This window comes from Rhinopithecus roxellana, chromosome 4, assembly GCF_007565055.1.
Source record: "Rhinopithecus roxellana isolate Shanxi Qingling chromosome 4, ASM756505v1, whole genome shotgun sequence".
Lineage (NCBI taxonomy): Eukaryota > Metazoa > Chordata > Mammalia > Primates > Cercopithecidae > Rhinopithecus > Rhinopithecus roxellana.
Window position 1 is genome coordinate 63,248,880 of NC_044552.1, and position 19,377 is coordinate 63,268,256.

Consider the following 19,377-nt stretch of genomic DNA (forward strand, 5'->3'; position numbering starts at 1 on the left):
TGAATCATAAATCTTAGCTTATTAAACAAAACTAGTGTGCCACTTGGTTATGTCACCTTGGTGCCTTCATACACACTTGCTTCCAGATTTGATACCCCTTAGGAGGTGACACGTGAGATAGCACATTTTCCTAATGTGCTTCCGGTTTTGTCTTCAGAGTCTCCTGTGATTGGGAACCATGCAAGTGCCTGGACTGATTCATGGCTGAACCAAAGAAGCTCAAGTTTCAATGCCTCATAACTCTGAGGATGAATTGCAGTAACGCTTCATGCTTGGGGCAATGCAGGCAAACCATGTGCAGGTTGTAGCTATTAAGAAATTCAAGAGCATGACTGCTCAAGGGCAGTCACCCAACAAGGTCATAATATTCAGACAGCCTTCTGCCAGCACTCCACCTGCTCCCAATCAGTCATCAGGAGTCTAAAAATCACAAGTTTCATGGAAACTATCACAGAACCACACTGGGAATAAGCCAGGATTTGCATCAAAAAGAATACTGGCCCATGTGTGGGCACACAGGCATGCCCACTCATGCAAAGTGAAAGAGAGCCACATCCATCAAAATAATACAACTCTTATTTTTGCTTTTTTAATACTTTGCCTTGAAAATATACCTATAATTATCAATACAATGTAAGTCAAAGAGACCAGGCTATTTTCTCTGCAGCCTTTTCAATATTCCTACAGAGACCTAAATTCACTATACTTCTTGTGTTCACAAGGGTTTTAAAAGCACATTTTTTCATGTACCAAATATTAATAATACCAATTGATATGATCGATCATCCAAAATGCTATTTCAGAATAATCATCATTACTGTTTTGGTCATAGTGGAGAATGTAGCTAGTTGCCAGCCTCTAAAGCGTATCTCAAGGCACTGCAACTCAAGTGGAAAGTGTAACAAAAACATGTGCTGGCCAGTTAAGCTGGTATTTAAATGCAACACTAAAAATGCATTTCACACCCAACTTCATCAATCACCAACCAATCCTACTTTGCATCTTGGCTACCAAAAGAAAATGGGATTTGTTTCCCTGAAGAAATATGTCACTGCTCTGCTTGAATTATTAAGCTTTACTATTACAGAGAGAAACAGAGTCAAAAAAAAAAAAAAAATGAAAAGAAAAGAAAAAAGGAAACAAAATTAGACCCAGGTTGCCATCTACAGACTGATAGAAGCATTGCTCATTCACACAGCATTTGGTAACTGAATCAGTAAATATCAGCAATTTTACAAAAAGGAAAAAATATGTGACTACAATTTTAATTATTAAAAAATCAAGATAACCTATGAAGTCTTTTTCTAATTAAAATGAAAATAGTATATAAGAACACTAGATCAAACATTTGCCCAAGTTAACATATGCTATAAAATAATCATAGCTATTCACCCTAACCCTAAAATTTATCACTTTGAAATAAAACTAAACAGCTTATTTAATATCAAATTTAAAATACATTGTAAGTAGAAAAAGCTATGTAAATTTTATCTCTAAAACCAAATTTTTGCATTTTACATTATTATGAGTTCTTACACCCTTCACTTTCATTTTGCTTCAAATTCTTATTGCTTTTACCTTTCTAAAGAATAAGAGCCCTCTTGAAACATGAGTATTCAAAAGCACATACTTGGTTCTAATTACTAAAATAGATGACATTAAAGTAAAAAGCAACTTTAATAATAAATGAATATGAAGGCTGAATTAAAGAGAGAAAGGGAGAGGGACTTTTGATATTATAATCTGGAAAATTTCTATAGTCAAAGACATTTGCAGGGAGATCCATTAAGAACCAAATTGCTCAATTTTCAGTAGTATGGAGTTAAGCTAATATGCTTAAAGTTATCAAGTGACGGTTTAATCTAGTGAACTGCACAAAATCCTTTTTCATTTTTCCTGGAAAAAAAATTGTCTTTGGAAGCCAAGATTCATTTTCCAGGTTATATGTTCTTTCCATACAAATGAAATGCTTCTAGATCAGTGATACAAGCCTGTTAGTGGAGGAAAAACAAAAAAATTCATTCCCTAAAACCTTCCTTTAAAAGACATCAGTAGCGTTTCATGTAACAATGAGATCCAGCAGTTTAAAACCTGTAATACACACATTATAAAACCACATTGGAAAATATAGACTTAAAATGGGCTATTATATCTAAAACAACTACAGAATTATCTAAAGAAAAAAATAAAAGAACAGGAAAGCTTACACCTTTTCTTTTTAAAATACTATTTGCTTCAATATTAAACACGTTTTTTCACGCCCACCAACACAAATGTTGTTAAAAACTACTTGTGGATTTCTACAAAAGCAAAACTACCAATAATTCAATTTTTTTTTTCTTTTTTTCCAGGCAGGGTGTCATTCTGTCTGTCACACAGGCTGGAATGCAGTGGCAGGATCATGGCTCACTGCAGCCTCAGCCACCTGGGCTCAATTGCTTTTCCCACCTCAGTCTCCCAAGTAGCTAGGACTACAGGTGTATGCCACTACACCCTGCTAATTTTTTGTATTTGTTTTGTAGAGACAGGGTTTGGCTATGTTGCTCAGGCTGGTCTCAAACTCAAGCAATCCGACTACCCGCCTTGGCCTCCCAAAGTGCTTATATTACAAGCATGAGCCACTGCACCCAGCCAATAATTTGACTTGTTAATGAAGGTTACTTTCCTATGAACAAGGGATATGTTAATACAGCCTCTTATGTTCTCAAGTTTTTACAAATGAGAAAACCTGAAAAGATGATCATTCTCTTTCTTCCAAGGGACAACTACCTAATTTAAAGACTTTTTAAAAATACACTGGAAGTAAGGATTGGGATTTCTATAGGCTAACAAGAACCTCACAGAAAAGAAGCAAATAACATCTTATAAAAAGCTTTTAACCACAAAAAAAAAAAAAAAAAAAAAAAAAAATGAGAAGTTTAAGACAGGTCCTGTTTCACAGTGGGTATTAAAATGTTATAGAATTAACTATTTTTTAAACTTCCATCATTCATTCACTCAACATTTATTAAGTGCCTTGTATCTATCAGACTGTGCCATTGCTGGGAATAAGAAAAAACTAGTAGGACATAGCCCAAGGCTTTGGGGGCTTCACAGTCTAGTAACTATTAATCTTTTAAAGCCTCTCTCATTTTTAGTGCTCAAGGTAGGATATGTTCTTCGGGCCTAATTTATTTTCTTTGATTCCTGTCACATAATAGTCACTCGGTAAATATTTGCTGACTCTATTACACCCTAGCCTCCTTGTTCTCTACTCACGGGAAAGGACTGTACAAATTTCAAGATATTCAAAACTTTAAAGAGAAATCTTAATAAGAACCCACATTTTTCAGACAGATAACAGAGCTAAAGAAAAAAAGTTAAATGAGTTGCCCAAGGTCAATGGCAGAGCTGGGATGAGAATCTAGGACTCCTGACTTCCAGCTAGTCTCCATCATTTAGGTCTTTGATGATTTAGACCCCTCCACTTCTCTATGGAACTGGTTCACCCATTTTGCCTGTTCTTTTAACCTAACCTCACCCATCTTTGTTCTGACTCTTTAATCATTTGTGCACCTTCCTCTAAACCCTCAGAGGAGTTTAAACTGTCTCCTCAGCTGTGAAGTTAGAGCTAATGCTCTAACACTAATGTGACTCTTCATATTGACTTTGAAATAAGCTGGAGCTCCCAGGTGGAAGATAGGGCTTTGCCCATTAATCTGAAACCTGATTCCATCAGTCCTCTTCCTGGCACCCCTCACTGTCCCACGCGTGGGGAGAGTAGGGGGGTGTATGAGGGGATCTCAGGGCAAGAGGAGCAGTAGTCATTCCCACTGGTCTGCTTCCCAGCCAGTCATTTCCACCCCAGCATCACTCCACTCTGAGAACACGCTGGGAATAAAACCAAAAATCAACCCTCTTCACAAAAACCTAACATCAAAGTTAACAATTTTCATTGCATACTTCCTTAGTCTACCACACTTTTATCTCATACCAATGAAATCTTCGACTAATGCAATTTTTTATTTTATTTTATACCATCTCTCACCTGCTAGTGAAGATGAAACTACATCTAATTTTGCTGAATAGGTTATTGTTTACTGATAAAATGTTATGTCTGTTCAGTATTCTCTTGGTTATCAGTATAATTAACAAAATGACTTTTCAGGAAAGATGATCTTTGACTAATAAATCATAATGAATGTGGGCAAGGGTTACAGATACACAAATAAGAGACCAATATCATAGTAGTTGTAGGTAAAAATATTAAACAAGCAATATCAGTGGGAGCAGAGGATGAAAAAAATATACTTTTAAAATAAGACTACCATAAGACACATTTGATCTCAAAACAAGTATTCTCATGGCACATCTAATTGCAAATAAAAACCAAGCATAAAAACAGCATCATCTCTCATATACAAATACAATTTTCTTTGAAAACTCTCATATATGAAAATAAGGAATGGCTTCTGTGGGCCCAGAGAAACAATGGATCTATTTAAGAATTAAAATTTTATCGCAGCCTTAAGATAATAACAACACACTTACCACTGTTTGGAATGGTTTCTTGTGAATTCTTTAATTTTACATTTTGTTTCACTTCCATCAGTTTTTCTGAATTCACATCTTCTCTTTTCCCTTTCCTCTTCAGGGGCTGAGGAGATGAGTTGTCACTGGATCCAATTGTTGACTTAGATTGGCGATCATTTCCCTAAATGGCAAAGTATTAGACCTTTATTATTCGCTAATGAACTCTCAAAAAGATTCCCAGTAAATACATGTCATTAACTATTGGTAAGCAGAGCAGGCGCACGGACGTGTATTGTCCTGGTTCTGCAACTGTCCATCTTTATACATTAACTCCAAATGTATCTTCCTGGAGGCAAAAGGGTCTAGGAGAGGAAGGAGGATAAAAATAATAGCTAACAATCACTGGGTTTTCTAACATGTACCAGGTATTCTGTAAAATTGTATTCACTCAATCCTCATGCTAGCCCTAGTTACTAGCTCACTAGCCTCATGCTAGTGAGACAGACACTACTGTTACTACATCACTGTATAGATGAGCAAGTGGGCTTTAGAGGATAAATCTTGTGTAAGGTCCTGTAGCCAGTCAGGCGCAGAGCAGCTGCCTCCAAAACCACTGTAAATCCACTGCCTTAAGAATCCTCTCACTCCTGCACCTTTCTGCAGAATCAACCAGTGTCTATTGGATAGAATTGGTGACTTCCCCCAGAGTGATCAATTAATCTACAAATACCTTATTAACAAGTTGTCGCTATGGGTGTATAGATGTCATCCTACAAGCAGCCACACACTGTGCTTGTAGAAATTCTCCAAATATTAATGAGTCTGTTGGTGACCACCACGGTCTCTAAGAATCGCAAATCCAAAGCAACACACAGACTCAAGAGGCTCAGGACCACATGTCCCCACTTGTTCCTGAGGGAGCTGCGCAGCTGCTTGCCCTACTCCTGCAAGGCAGCCAGGGTGATCACACCTTCCATGGTTATCTCTAGTCCCCATGTGTCTCTCACAGTGAAGACCCTGTGGCTGCCAAAAGTGGGCTCCTCCACACAAGAGGGAGGTTGAGTTTCAGTGGCTCTTATCACTGGGCCAGTACAGTCCCTGGGGAGCCACATAGCAGCCACTGCATTGGGGGCTACTGCAAGGAACAGCTGTGCTGATACTAAGCCTCTGCTTGGCCACTGCTACAGCAAGAAACTGCCTCTTCCCAGGCATGGTAGCTCCAGACTGTAGTCCCAGCTACCTAGGAGGCAGAGGTGGGAGGATCACTTGAGATCAGGAGTTTGATGCCAGCCTAAGAGTAGTCCCAGCTACCTAGGAGGCAGAGGTGGGAGGGCCACTTGAGGTCAGGAGTTTGAGGCCAGCCTAAGTGTAATCCCAGCTACCTAGGAGGCAGAGGTGGGAGGGTCACTTGAGGTCAGGAGTTTGAGGCCACCCTAAGCGTAGTCCCAGCTACCTAGGAGGCAGAGGTGGGAGGATCACTTGAGGTCAGGAGTTTGAGGCCAGCCTAAGCAACCTAGCAGGACCCTCCACCTCTAAAATTAAAAATTTTAAAAATCAGCCTGGTGTGCTGGTGCATGCCTATAGCCCCAGCTACTCAAGAGGCTGACTCAGGAGGATCACTTGAACCCATGAGTTTGAGATTGCAGTGTGCTGTGATCATGCCACTGTACTCCAGCCTGGGCCACAGAGTGAGACCCCTATCTCTAACAAAAAGAAAAAGAAAAAGAAACTCCCTTTTACTAAGGCAGTCTTGGCTCTCAGATGCTCAGGTTCTAAACTTACCTGAGAGTATATGGTGAGAGGCTACAGGTAGTGGGAAAAATGCAAGTTTTGGAAACCCCAAATACATGGCTGAGAGCTACTGCTCTGCCACTGAACACAAGGGACCATGGGCTAACTAACTCTTAATTTCCCTAAGCCTCAGTTTCCTCATTATTTGAGTGGAGTTAATGTACTTGCCTTTGGGTCTAGCATGACGATGCAATGATAAGGCTTATGGAGTGACTAGTACAGTGCGTGATGTATAGTGTTGGTTTAATAAGTATCAGAATGCTTTCTTCAAGAGCAGAGAGTTAATCTTTTTCTTAAAAATCATTTCAAACTCATACCATATTGAGTGTAATCTTTATGCAACATCTGTACTATGCTTCTGTCTGAAAGTAAATGTAGTAAATTAAATAAACAAATCTGCCTAGAAAACTATTATAACTGTTCATTTTAAACATTTATATATTCAGTCATCCAGAAGCATTTAAATGGATTTAGCCATCATCCAATTAGGAATAGAAAAATTCACAGCTTTACAAATGAAGTTATTTATGCTATTTTGTCATAGCCTACAAGTAAATGAATTATGCATAGGTTTATTAACAGTATGAAAACTTGTCCAAATCTATAACACTTTTCGTGTAATTTAATTTCCTATTCCAACTGCAATTTAAACATACAGTTTCCATTTAATTATTATGGTAACTGCAACCAGAGGTTTCTTTTTTCTTTTCTTTTCTTTTCTTTTCTTTGAGGATTCTTTCTTGAGAATCTTAAGCTCTTCCATAAACTGTCTGGCAGAAGAAATAGATATATGATTATAGTAGAGGTGCGAAAACCATCAGCCAAGTCTCATAGTCCCTTTTATTCTCAATGGAGTCTTTCATCCCAAGATTTTAATATTTTAGTTTAGTTTTAGATGGAGTCTCAGTCTGTCATCCAGGCTGGAGTGCAATGGTGCGATCTCAGCTCACTGCAACCTCCACCTCCCAGGTTCAAGCGCTTCTCCTACCTCAGCCTCCCAAGTAGCTGGGATTACAGGTGCACACCACCACACCCAGCTAAATTTTTTTGTATTTTTAGTAGAGACAGGGTTTCACCATGTTGACCAGGCTGGTCTTGAACTCCTCACCTCAGGTGATCCACCCACCTCAGCTTCCCAAAGTGCTGGGATTTACATGCGTGAGCCACCACACCTGGTCGATTTTTAAAATTTTAAAGTTTTAGATGAGAGGATCAACCTTTCACAAGCAGTTAGCAAGCTTACTAGAATGTTCTGAGTTGCTGTTGAACTTGCAAGGACTGGAATGGAACCCAATGAATGAGAAACCCTGGAGCTCAGCAGGATCATTTTCTGCAGCTCTCTGGGGAAAGCATTACTCACAAAGGGGCATGAAAAGGGAGACGCTGAAGCCCCACTCTGGAGTGCATGTCATTCTAAGTCACCTCTCTTGTTTATGAATAGAGAGGAACGTTCCGATTTATCAAATTTCTGATAAAAACACTCAAAAAAAGCGTAATTTTGGAGCATGAAGAAAGACTAATTGGTTCAAATAACTACATAATGCATAGATTTGGCAGTTGACACTCATGCATTCAATTATTGAGTAATAACTAATTTCCAGTTCCCATGAAAATGTGCCAAAAACGTGTAGACCAAAAAACATCAAATTTAAAATAATTTTGTGAGAGGTTTGCCTCAGTGACCAGCCTTCACAATGTGTGTATTTCATGGGTACACCCAGAGACATTATAAGCCGGGGGTGGTGGGCGGGGACTAGATGGTGACTCCACCTGACATTTCTCTCATCTGCATATCTGGTGATGACAAGAGTAAGAAGCCCTTTTACCTATACCAGCTTCAGTTTCCTCCATGGCAAAATGGAGTTTGGGAGTGTGAGGAATTTATCTTAATATGTTTATAACTTGCTTCACAGTGACACTCTGATACTTGGATAATAATGAAATGTTTTTTATCAAAACCTTATAAATCATAATATTTGATCCTGTAAACTACTGACCATAAGATGTATAAGTCAAATGGTAATAAGAACAACAAAAGATCACATAGTCCTTGGTTTTCACTTTCAAACACTTTCCTGATTTTTTTTCATCTTTTCCAATAGAGGGTGCTGTGATTCTACATGGTGTCACCTTGCCACTAGAAAACAGCCTTCTGCAGATGCGTATATTTTTCAAGCTCAGGGAATTTAAGATAATTTATTTACATCTTCCTTTTGCTTTTAAGGCTAGAATCACAACTTAAAATTTTCCTCAACATGCTCATTTCTGTGACTCTGGCAGCACTGAGTCTGTATAAGAAATGACTTCTGGTCTGTCTTGCTTTGCACGAGGCATTCCCCTGGCTCCCAGACGGACTCAATTATGCACCAGCAGGGGTCCCTGTGTAGACTATGGCAGCTGCTTTCTCTCTTTCCCTCTCAAGTTCTACCAGTCCCTCATCCACACTCTCTTCTATATGCAAAAGAGCAATTCCTAGAAAGTCATGTAGGGAAAAATAAATTTCTAAAACTCTAGTTCTGTGACCACTTTGATTTGCATCATGAGCTTAGGGTGCCTTCCCCATTGATTTTGCAGTGGTTCCTAAAGCTGGAAGCTAAGCACTCCCCACACAGTCCCCTTCACTCACATCCCTCCTCTCAGTGCCAGGCAGCTAATGATCTATAAAATGCATGCATTCTCCAGGGAACCGATTCATTAAAGGAAAGGAGTAAATTAATCCTGTTAAAAATCGAGCTTGTGACTTTGGATTTACTGGCATAGGAAGTTCTGTGTGGCTCAATGCCAAACATTCACACACTGCCTAAGCCAAGTTAGTGAGAACCTACCAAGCACCAAGCACTGTGCCAGGGGTTAGTCTCCTCTACTCAAATGTAACCTCCTGAAAGAGGCCTTTCCAACCACCCAGCTGAAATAGCACCTTCTCTCACCTCCTCTTCCCATGTCTTCATGTATTTTTATTCATGCTTATCTCTGGTGTATATCACATGTATTGTACATTTGTTTCTGGAATGTAACCTCTGTGCATTTAGTACTTTAGAATCTCTGGGCCCTGAAGCACCAGAACAGTGCCCAGGACATCATATGAACTCAATAAATAGTTGTTGGATCAACGAATCAATCAATGACCATATACTCAAAGAAGAGTTATAATAGATGTCCAACCCCACTGCAGCCACCTATCAGATTCACCTGTATGTGTCCCACATACTTGTATGTGTCCCACTGCCTCCTGCATCTATTCTTGCCCCGACCCATTTCTCTATAGATACCACAGCCAGAATGAGCACTTAAAAATGTAAAGCAGGCCAGGCATGGTGGCTCACACCTGTAATCCCAACACTTTGAGAAGGCCAAGGCAGGTGGATCATGAGGTCAGGAGTTCAAGACCAGCCTTGCCAAAATGGTGAAACCCCATCTCTACTAAAAAAAAATACAAAAATTAGCTGGGCGTGGTGGCGGGCACCTGTAATCCCAGCTACTTGGGAGGCTGAGGCAGGGACTTCCTTGAACCTGGGAGGCGGAGGTTGCAGTGAGCCAAGATCATGCCTGGGCAACAGTGAGACTCCGTCTCAAAACAAAACAAAAAAAAATTTAAAGCAAATTATATCATTTCCTCCCTATAACCTTCAAACGGCACCCCATCAAGAAATAAAATCCAAACTTTTTGCATGCCTGCATGATTGAGCCCTGCCTGCCTCTCTAATTTCATCCATGGCCTTCTTTCTTCCCTCCTCACATGCCAGGCTCTTTAGCAAGGGCCTATATGACTTTGTTTCCTCTGCCTTGGATGCTCTTCTTCCCCTGCCTCATCCCTGGCACAACTGGCTCCATTACATATCATTAAGGTCTCAGTTTCAGACAATTTTATATACATCACGCCCTGCCACATTTTATTTTCCCCGTAGCACTTATCACCATCTGAAACTATTTGTACATTTGTTTATTAGTTGATCATCTATCTACTCCCATTCATCCCATCCATACTCCCCACCAACACACACACAAACGCGCGCATGCACACACACACTAGAATGAAAGCACCATAAGTCCTTGTCTATCTACCACTATACGCTCAGTGCCTACAGTAGTTCCTGGCACTTAGTGGGAGCTCAGTGAATATGTTTGGAATGGATGACGGATGGAGTGGATGAATACAGGGTGCTATGGGAACACTGTAGAAAGAGGGACAAACTCTGCTATCATTTTTCTAAGTCATAGCATGGAACGTTTGACAACTTTGCTTTCTATGGGATGCAAATATACCTTATAACTCTGAGTCTTTGTTTAACGTCACTTCCTCCAGGAGGCCTCTCCTGACACACCTATCTAAATGTGTTTTTCTTTTATTGTCTCTCATATTACTCTACACTTTTCTTTCATTTTTATCATACTTCATAAGTATCTATTGATTTATGGAATCGCTTGTTTCACCTTTGTCTCCTCAAGTAGACTATGAGTATCAGAGAGAGCATCAGATCTTTGCGCTCATTGCTATATTCCTGGGGCTTACTACTGTGCCGAACACGTGGAAAATTCAATCAGATGAACTGATCTGATGACCTTGATGTATCACAGTATTCACAGCACACAGTCTAAAAAACTTACAAATGAGCAAGAAATAAAATTGCATGTGTGTACCTACACATGCATTTTAAAGCAGGAAAGGCTCTACACGTTTTTAATGAAAATTTTAGTTTTTCAAATTTCACAATAGTAAACATATCATTCAATCCAAAGTTCAGTCACTGTGAATACAAAGAGTTGGGTCATGATTTTGGTCCTGACGTCGACTTTCCCTGTGACTTGGGGTCAATTTATTCAATTACAATGGGTCTCTGTTTAACCATCATTCCTCTAGCTGCAGTGTGAGAATTAACAAGCTAATATCTATATAGTACACAGACAAGATTCTGCTACAAAGTCCTAAAGAAAAACAAAAAGGGGGGCGGAGCAAGATGGCCGAATAGGAACAACTCCAGTCTCCAACTCCCAGCGCGAGCGACACAGAAGACCGGTGATTTCTGCATTTTCAACTGAGGTACTGGGGTCATCTCACTAGGGAGTGCCGGACAATCGGTGCTGGTCAGCTGCTGCAGCCTGACCAGCGAGAGCTGAAGCAGGGCGAGGCATCGCCTCACCTGGAAGCGCAAGGGGGAAGGGGATCCGTTTTCCTAGCCAGGGGAACTGAGACACACAACACCTGGAAAATCGGGTAACTCCCACCCCAATACTGCGCTGTAAGCATACAGGCATTCCAGGAGAATATATCCCACACCTGGCCGGGAGGGTCCCACGCCCACGAAGCCTCCCTCACTGCTAACACAGCAGTCTGCCGCGATCTATCCGCAAGGCAGCAGCGAGGCTGGGGGAGGGGCGCCCGCCATTGCTGAGGCTTAAGTAGGTAAACAAAGCCGCTGGGAAGCTCGAACTGGGTGGAGCTCACAGCAGCTCAAGGAAGCCTGCCTGTCTCTGTAGTCTCCACCTCTGGGGACAGCGCACAGCTGAAGACCAACAGGGGAAGTAGCCGGAGCCGGTGCAGACGCGAACGACTCTGTCTGACAGCTCTGGGGAGAGCCGCGGATCTCCCAACGCGGAGGTTGAGATCTGAGAACGGACAGACTGCCTGCTCAGGTGGGTCCCTGACCCCTGAGTAGCCTAGCTGGGAGAAATCCCCCACTAGGGGCAGTCTGACACCCCACACCTCACAGGGTGGAGTACACCCCTGAGAGGACACTTCCAAAGGAAGAATCAGACAGGTACACTCGCTGTTCAGCAATATTCTATCTTCGGCAACCTCTGCTGCTGATACCCAGGCAAACAGGGTCTGGAGTGGACCTCAAGCAATCTCCAACAGACCAACAGAGAGTCCTTCTGACTGTCAGAAGGAAAACTATCAAACAGGAAGGACACCTATACCAAAACCCCATCAGTTCGTCACCACCATCAAAGACCAGAGACAGATAAAACCACAAAGATGGGGAAGAAGCAGGGCAGAAAAGCTGGAAATTCAAAAAATAAGAGCGCATCTCCCCCTGCAAAGGAGCGCAGCCCATCACCAGCAACGGATCAAAGCTGGTCAGAGAATGACTTGGACGAGAGGAGAGAAGAAGGCTTCAGTCCATCAAACTTATCAGAGCTAAAGGAGGAATTACGTACCCAGCGCAAAGAAACTAAAAATCTTGAAAAAAGAGTGGAAGAATTGACAGCTAGACTCATTAATGCAGAGAAGATCATAAACGAAATGACAGAGATGAAAACCATGACACGAGAAATACGTGACAAATGCACAAGCTTCAGTAACCGACTCGATCAACTGGAAGAAAGAGTATCAGCGATTGAAGATCAAATGAATGAAATGAAGCGAGAAGAGAAACCAAAAGAAAAAAGAAGAAAAAGAAATGAGCAAAGCCTGCAAGAAGTATGGGATTACGTAAAAAGACCAAATCTACGTCTGATTGGGGTGCCTGAAAGTGAGGGGGAAAATGGAACCAAGTTGGAAAACACTCTTCAGGATATTATCCAGGAGAACTTCCCCAACCTAGTAGGGCAGGCCAACATTCAAATTCAGGAAATACAGAGAACGCCACAAAGATACTCCTCCAGAAGAGCAACTCCAAGACACATAATTGCCAGATTCACCAAAGTTGAAATGAAGGAAAAAATCTTAAGGGCAGCCAGAGAGAAAGGTCGGGTCACCCACAAAGGGAAGCCCATCAGACTAACAGCAGATCTCTCGGCAGAAACTCTACAAGCCAGAAGAGAGTGGGGGCCAATATTCAACGTTCTTAAAGAAAAGAATTTTAAACCCAGAATTTCATATCCAGCCAAACTAAGTTTCATAAGTGAAGGAGAAATAAAATCCTTTACAGATAAGCAAATGCTTAGAGATTTTGTCACCACCAGGCCTGCCTTACAAGAGACCCTGAAGGAAGCCCTAAACATGGAAAGGAACAACCGGTACCAGCCATCGCAAAAACTTGGCAAAATGTAAAGACCATCGAGGCTAGGAAGAAACTGCATCAACTAACGAGCAAAATAACCAGTTAATATCATAATGGCAGGATCAAGTTCACACATAACAATATTAACCTTAAATGTTAATGGACTAAATGCTCCAATTAAAAGACACAGACTGGCAAACTGGATAAAGAGTCAAGACCCATCAGTCTGCTGTATTCAGGAGACCCATCTCACATGCAGAGACATACATAGGCTCAAAATAAAGGGATGGAGGAAGATCTACCAAGCAAATGGAGAACAAAAAAAAGCAGGGGTTGCAATCCTAGTCTCTGATAAAACAGACTTTAAACCATCAAAGATCAAAAGAGACAAAGAAGGCCATTACATAATGGTAAAGGGATCAATTCAACAGGAAGAGCTAACTCTCCTAAATATATATGCACCCAATACAGGAGCACCCAGATTCATAAAGCAAGTCCTTAGAGACTTACAAAGAGACTTAGACTCCCATACAATAATAATGGGAGACTTCAACACTCCACTGTCAACATTAGACAGATCAACGAGACAGAAAGTTAACAAGGATATCCAGGAATTGAACTCATCTCTGCACCAAGCGGACCTAATAGACATCTATAGAACTCTCCACCCCAAATCAACAGAATATACATTCTTCTCAGCACCACATCGCACTTATTCCAAAATTGACCACATAATTGGAAGTAAAGTACTCCTCAGCAAATGTAAAAGAACAGAAATTATAACAAACTGTCTCTCAGACCACAGTGCAATCAAACTAGAACTCAGGACTAAGAAACTCAATCAAAACCGCTCAACTACATGGAAACTGAACAACCTGCTCCTGAATGACTACTGGGTACATAACGAAATGAAAGCGGAAATAAAGATGTTCTTTGAAACCAATGAGAACAAAGATACAACATACCAGAATCTCTGGGACACATTTAAAGCAGTGTGTAGAGGGAAATTTATAGCACTAAATGCCCACAAGAGAAAGCAGGAAAGATCTAAAATGGACACTCTAACATCACAATTAAAAGAACTAGAGAGGCAAGAGCAATCACATTCAAAAGCTAGCAGAAGGCAAGAAATAACTAAGATCAGAGCAGAACTGAAGGAGATAGAGACACAAAAAACCCTCCAAAAAATCAATGAATCCAGGAGTTGGTTTTTTGAAAAGATCAACAAAATTGACAGACCGCTAGCAAGGCTAATAAAGAAAAAAAGAGAGAGGAATCAAATAGATGCAATAAAAAATGATAAAGGGGATATCACCACTGACCCCACAGAAATACAAACTACCATCAGAGAATACTATAAACGCCTCTACGCAAATCAACTAGAAAATCTAGAAGAAATGGATAATTTCCTGGACACTTACACTCTCCCAAGCCTAAACCAGGAAGAAGTTGAATCCCTGAATAGACCAATAGCAGGCTCTGAAATTGAGGCAACAATTAATAGCCTACCCACCAAAAAAAGTCCAGGACCAGATGGATTCACAGCTGAATTCTACCAGAGGTACAAGGAGGAGCTGGTACCATTCCTTCTGAAACTATTCCAATCAATAGAAAAAGAGGGAATCCTCCCTAACTCATTTTATGAGGCCAACATCATCCTGATACCAAAGCCTGGCAGAGACACAACAAAAAAAGAGAATTTTAGACCAATATCCCTGATGAACATTGATGCAAAAATCCTCAATAAAATACTGGCAAACCGGATTCAGCAGCACATCAAAAAGCTTATCCACCATGATCAAGTGGGCTTCATCCCTGGGATGCAAGGCTGGTTCAACATTCGCAAATCAATAAACGTAATCCAGCATATAAACAGAACCAAAGACAAGAACCACATGATTGTCTCAATAGATGCAGAAAAGGCTTTTGACAAAATTCAACAGCCCTTCATGCTAAAAACGCTCAATAAATTCGGTATTGATGGAACGTACCTCAAAATAATAAGAGCTATTTATGACAAACCCACAGCTAATATCATACTGAATGGGCAAAAACTGGAAAAATTCCCTTTGAAAACTGGCACAAGACAGGGATGCCCTCTCTCACCACTCCTATTCAACATAGTGTTGGAAGTTCTGGCTAGGGCAATCAGGCAAGAGAAAGAAATCAAGGGTATCCAGTTAGGAAAAGAAGAAGTCAAATTGTCCCTGTTTGCAGATGACATGATTGTATATTTAGAAAACCCCATCGTCTCAGCCCAAAATCTCCTTAAGCTGATAAGCAACTTCAGCAAAGTCTCAGGATACAAAATTAATGTGCAAAAATCACAAGCATTCTTATACACCAGCAACAGACAAGCAGAGAGCCAAATCAGGAATGAACTTCCATTCACAATTGCTTCAAAGAGAATAAAATACCTAGGAATCCAGCTTACAAGGGATGTAAAGGACCTCTTCAAGGAGAACTACAAACCACTGCTCAGTGAAATCAAAGAGGACACAAACAAATGGAAGAACATACCATGCTCATGGATAGGAAGAATCAATATCGTGAAAATGGCCATACTCCCCAAGGTTATTTATAGATTCAATGCCATCCCCATCAAGCTACCAATGACTTTCTTCACAGAACTGGAAAAAACTGCTTTAAAGTTCATATGGAACCAAAAAAGAGCCCGCATTGCCAAGACAATCCTAAGTCAAAAGGACAAAGCTGGAGGCGTCACGCTACCTGACTTCAAACTATACTACAAGGCTACAGTAACCAAAACAGCATGGTACTGGTACCAAAACAGAGATATAGACCAATGGAACAGAACAGAGTCCTCAGAAATAATACCGCACATCTACAGCCATCTGATCTTTGACAAACCTGAGAGAAACAAGAAATGGGGAAATGATTCCCTATTTAATAAATGGTGCTGGGAAAATTGGCTAGCCATAAGTAGAAAGCTGAAACTGGATCCTTTCCTTACCCCTTATACGAAGATTAATTCAAGATGGATTAGAGACTTAAATGTTAGACCTAATACCATAAAAACCCTAGAAGAAAATCTAGGTAGTACCATTCAGGACATAGGCATGGGCAAGGACTTCATGTCTAAAACACCAAAAGCAACGGCAGCAAAAGCCAAAATTGACAAATGGGATCTAATTAAACTAAAGAGCTTTTGCACAGCAAAAGAAACTACCATCAGAGTGAACAGGCAACCTACAGAATGGGAGAAAATTTTTGCAACCTACTCATCTGACAAAGGGCTAATATCCAGAATCTACAAAGAACTCAAACAAATATACGAGAAAAAAACAAACAACCCCATCAAAAAGTGGGGAAAGGATATGAACAGACATTTCTCAAAAGAAGATATTCATACAGCCAACAGACACATGAAAAAATGCTCATCATCACTGGCCATCAGAGAAATGCAAATCAAAACCACAATGAGATACCATCTCACACCAGTTAGAATGGCAATCATTAAGAAGTCAGGAAACAACAGGTGTTGGAGAGGATGTGGAGAAATAGGAACACTTTTACACTGTTGGTGGGATTGTAAACTAGTTCAACCATTATGGAAAACAGTATGGCAATTCCTCAAGGATCTAGAACTAGATGTACCATATGACCCAGCCATCCCACTACTGGGTATATACCCAAAGGATTATAAATTAGTCTACTACAAAGACACATGTACACGTATGTTTATTGCGGCACTATTCACAATAGCAAAGACTTGGAATCAACCCAAATGTCCATCTGTGACAGACTGGATTAAGAAAATGTGGCACATATACACCATGGAATACTATGCAGCCATAAAAAAGGATGAGTTTGCGTCCTTTGTAGGGACATGGATGCAGCTGGAAACCATCATTCTTAGCAAACTATCACAAGAAGAGAAAACCAAACACCGCATGTTCTCACTCATAGGTGGGAACTGAACAATGAGATCACTTGGACTCGGGAAGGGGAACATCACACACTGGGGTCTATCATGGGGGGGGGGAGGGGGGAGGAGGGAGGGATTGCATTGGGGAGTTATACAAGATATAAATGATGAATTGATGGGTGCTGACGAGTTGATGGGTGCAGCACACCAACATGGCATAAGTATACATATGTAACAAACCTGCACGTTATGCACATGTACCCTAGAACTTAAAGTATAATAAAAAAAAAAAAAAAAAAAAAAACACTGAATTGTATGCTCTAAGAGTGTATTTTATGATATGCTAATTAGATCATAATAAATATTTTATAAAATTAAAAAAAAAATAAAAATAAAAAAAATAAAAAAAAATTAAAAAAAATAAAAAAAAAAAAAAAAAGAAAAACAAAAAAAGCAAAATACCATTTCCAATCCCTAATTTCATGAGTATTAGCTTTATAGTTGCTCTGATATCATTTTCACCTACTAAAATACTCTTCTCACTCCTCTTTCACCCAACACCTGTGAAGTTAGGTTGCCTCAAGTCTGGGCCCTCTGTAGTTCTCACTGCACCATCTTCCTCGAGGATCCCCTCATCCATTCTCTCACTTGGCAGCACCAGTGAGACCTGCTCTGTGCAAGCTGTGCCAGGTGATGAAGTACCACAGTGACGCTATGTCTGCTATTCAACTGGGACCATTACATGGCTGATCAAATCTACAACTCAGGCCAGGTGCACTGGCTCACACATGTAACCCTAACACTTTGGGAGGCCAAGGTAGGCCAATCGCTTGAGCCCAGGACTTTGAGAACAGCCCGGGCAACAAGGTGAAACTCTGTCCCTACAAAAAACACAAAAATTAGCCAGGCATGGTGGCATATGGCTGGAGTCCCAGCTACTCAGGAGACTGAGATGAGAGGATCGCTTGACCCTGGGAGGTTAAGGCGACACAGTAAACCATGATCATGCCACTGTACACCACCCTGGGTGACAGAGTGAGACCCTGTCTCAACAACAACAACAAAAAAAACCCTGCAACTTCAGTCCTGATGCCCTTGTCAGGCCTCAGCTCTGCCATTTACAACTGCTTGCAGCAGCACACTTTCAACTAAGTTTCCTGATGATACTTCCAACTCAACATGTTTGAAATGACGTAGTCATTCTTTGCTCTGGCTGCCCTCTTCATGGCCACAGAACTACCATTTTCTCAAATTCCAGGCTTAAAAACCTGTTATCTTTGGCCCCAACTTCTCCATTAACCCCTTGCACCCAATCATCACACAAATCCTTTGTTCCTTGGTTTCTTCCAGATCATCACTTCCTGCTGCCTCTGCCACCTCCCCAGTCTAGGCTCCTTTCACCTCATACCAAGATAGTTGCAAGTGCCTCATAACCGTCGACTTATCTATGGCTTCTCACCATGTGAATTCTTTCTCCGTGTAAAAGATCTGATGTTCCCAAAATGGACTTAGATTAATACTATCACCTCTCAGAAGCCCTTGTGGGCTGCCCTCTATTCGAGGATGAAGACTAGACTTTTCATTCTGCTATTCAAGGTCACGTAATAACTGCCACCACCTACCATGTCAGGCACATCAGCCCCCACACCAAAAAGGACCATCTGTTCCAGTTAGCCTAAGGGACTCACTGTCCTGGGGCTCCGGAGCAGGAGCTCTGAGCTGGCTGTGTGGATGCAATTCCTCCCCTGCCATTTGCTCAGCAGGAGGCTTTGTTTGTATTGTGTTGTATTTTACGTTATTTTGTTCATTTTTTTTGAGACAGGGTCTCACTCTGTGGCCCAGGCTGAAGTGCAGTGGGGCAATCTCTGCTCACTGCAACCTCCGCCTTCAATGGGAGCCTTTGAACCTGTCACTTCTACTCTGTGTAATTCCTTTTTTCATTCCTTCTTAAATGTAGATGACAAAGATGCCTGCCTTGTGGGGTGAGGTTAAATAAATCACCACTGTAAAGAGCTTGGCATAGTGCTGAGCCCTCAAATGCCTGGTAAATGTTAGCCAGCGTGACTGCTTCTTCGCATGCCATCTGCCCCGTTCCTCTCACCCTCCCTTGGATCTGAAGGTCCTCTCCCCTCATCTACCTTTTTCTGAATTTTAAACAGTTTCAAAGGCGGAGCTCAAATTCAACTTCCTCTGTGGACTGCTGCCATTGTACATTCATTCCTTCCCTCCCTGTCATGGTCACCA

The 19,377-nt window shown here is 41.1% G+C and overlaps 1 protein-coding gene across 2 annotated transcripts in view; it reads right to left on the reverse strand.

The window, feature by feature from the left end:
* Positions 1 to 19,377, reverse strand: part of DCDC2 (doublecortin domain containing 2) — a 221,097-nt gene that overhangs the window by 103,361 nt on the left and 98,359 nt on the right. For both annotated transcript variants that reach the window (XM_030929633.1, XM_010365302.2), the window contains one exon: positions 4,531 to 4,693. In XM_030929633.1, coding sequence (XP_030785493.1) covers positions 4,531 to 4,693 — 163 coding nt within the window. The remainder of the gene's footprint in view (positions 1 to 4,530; positions 4,694 to 19,377) is intronic.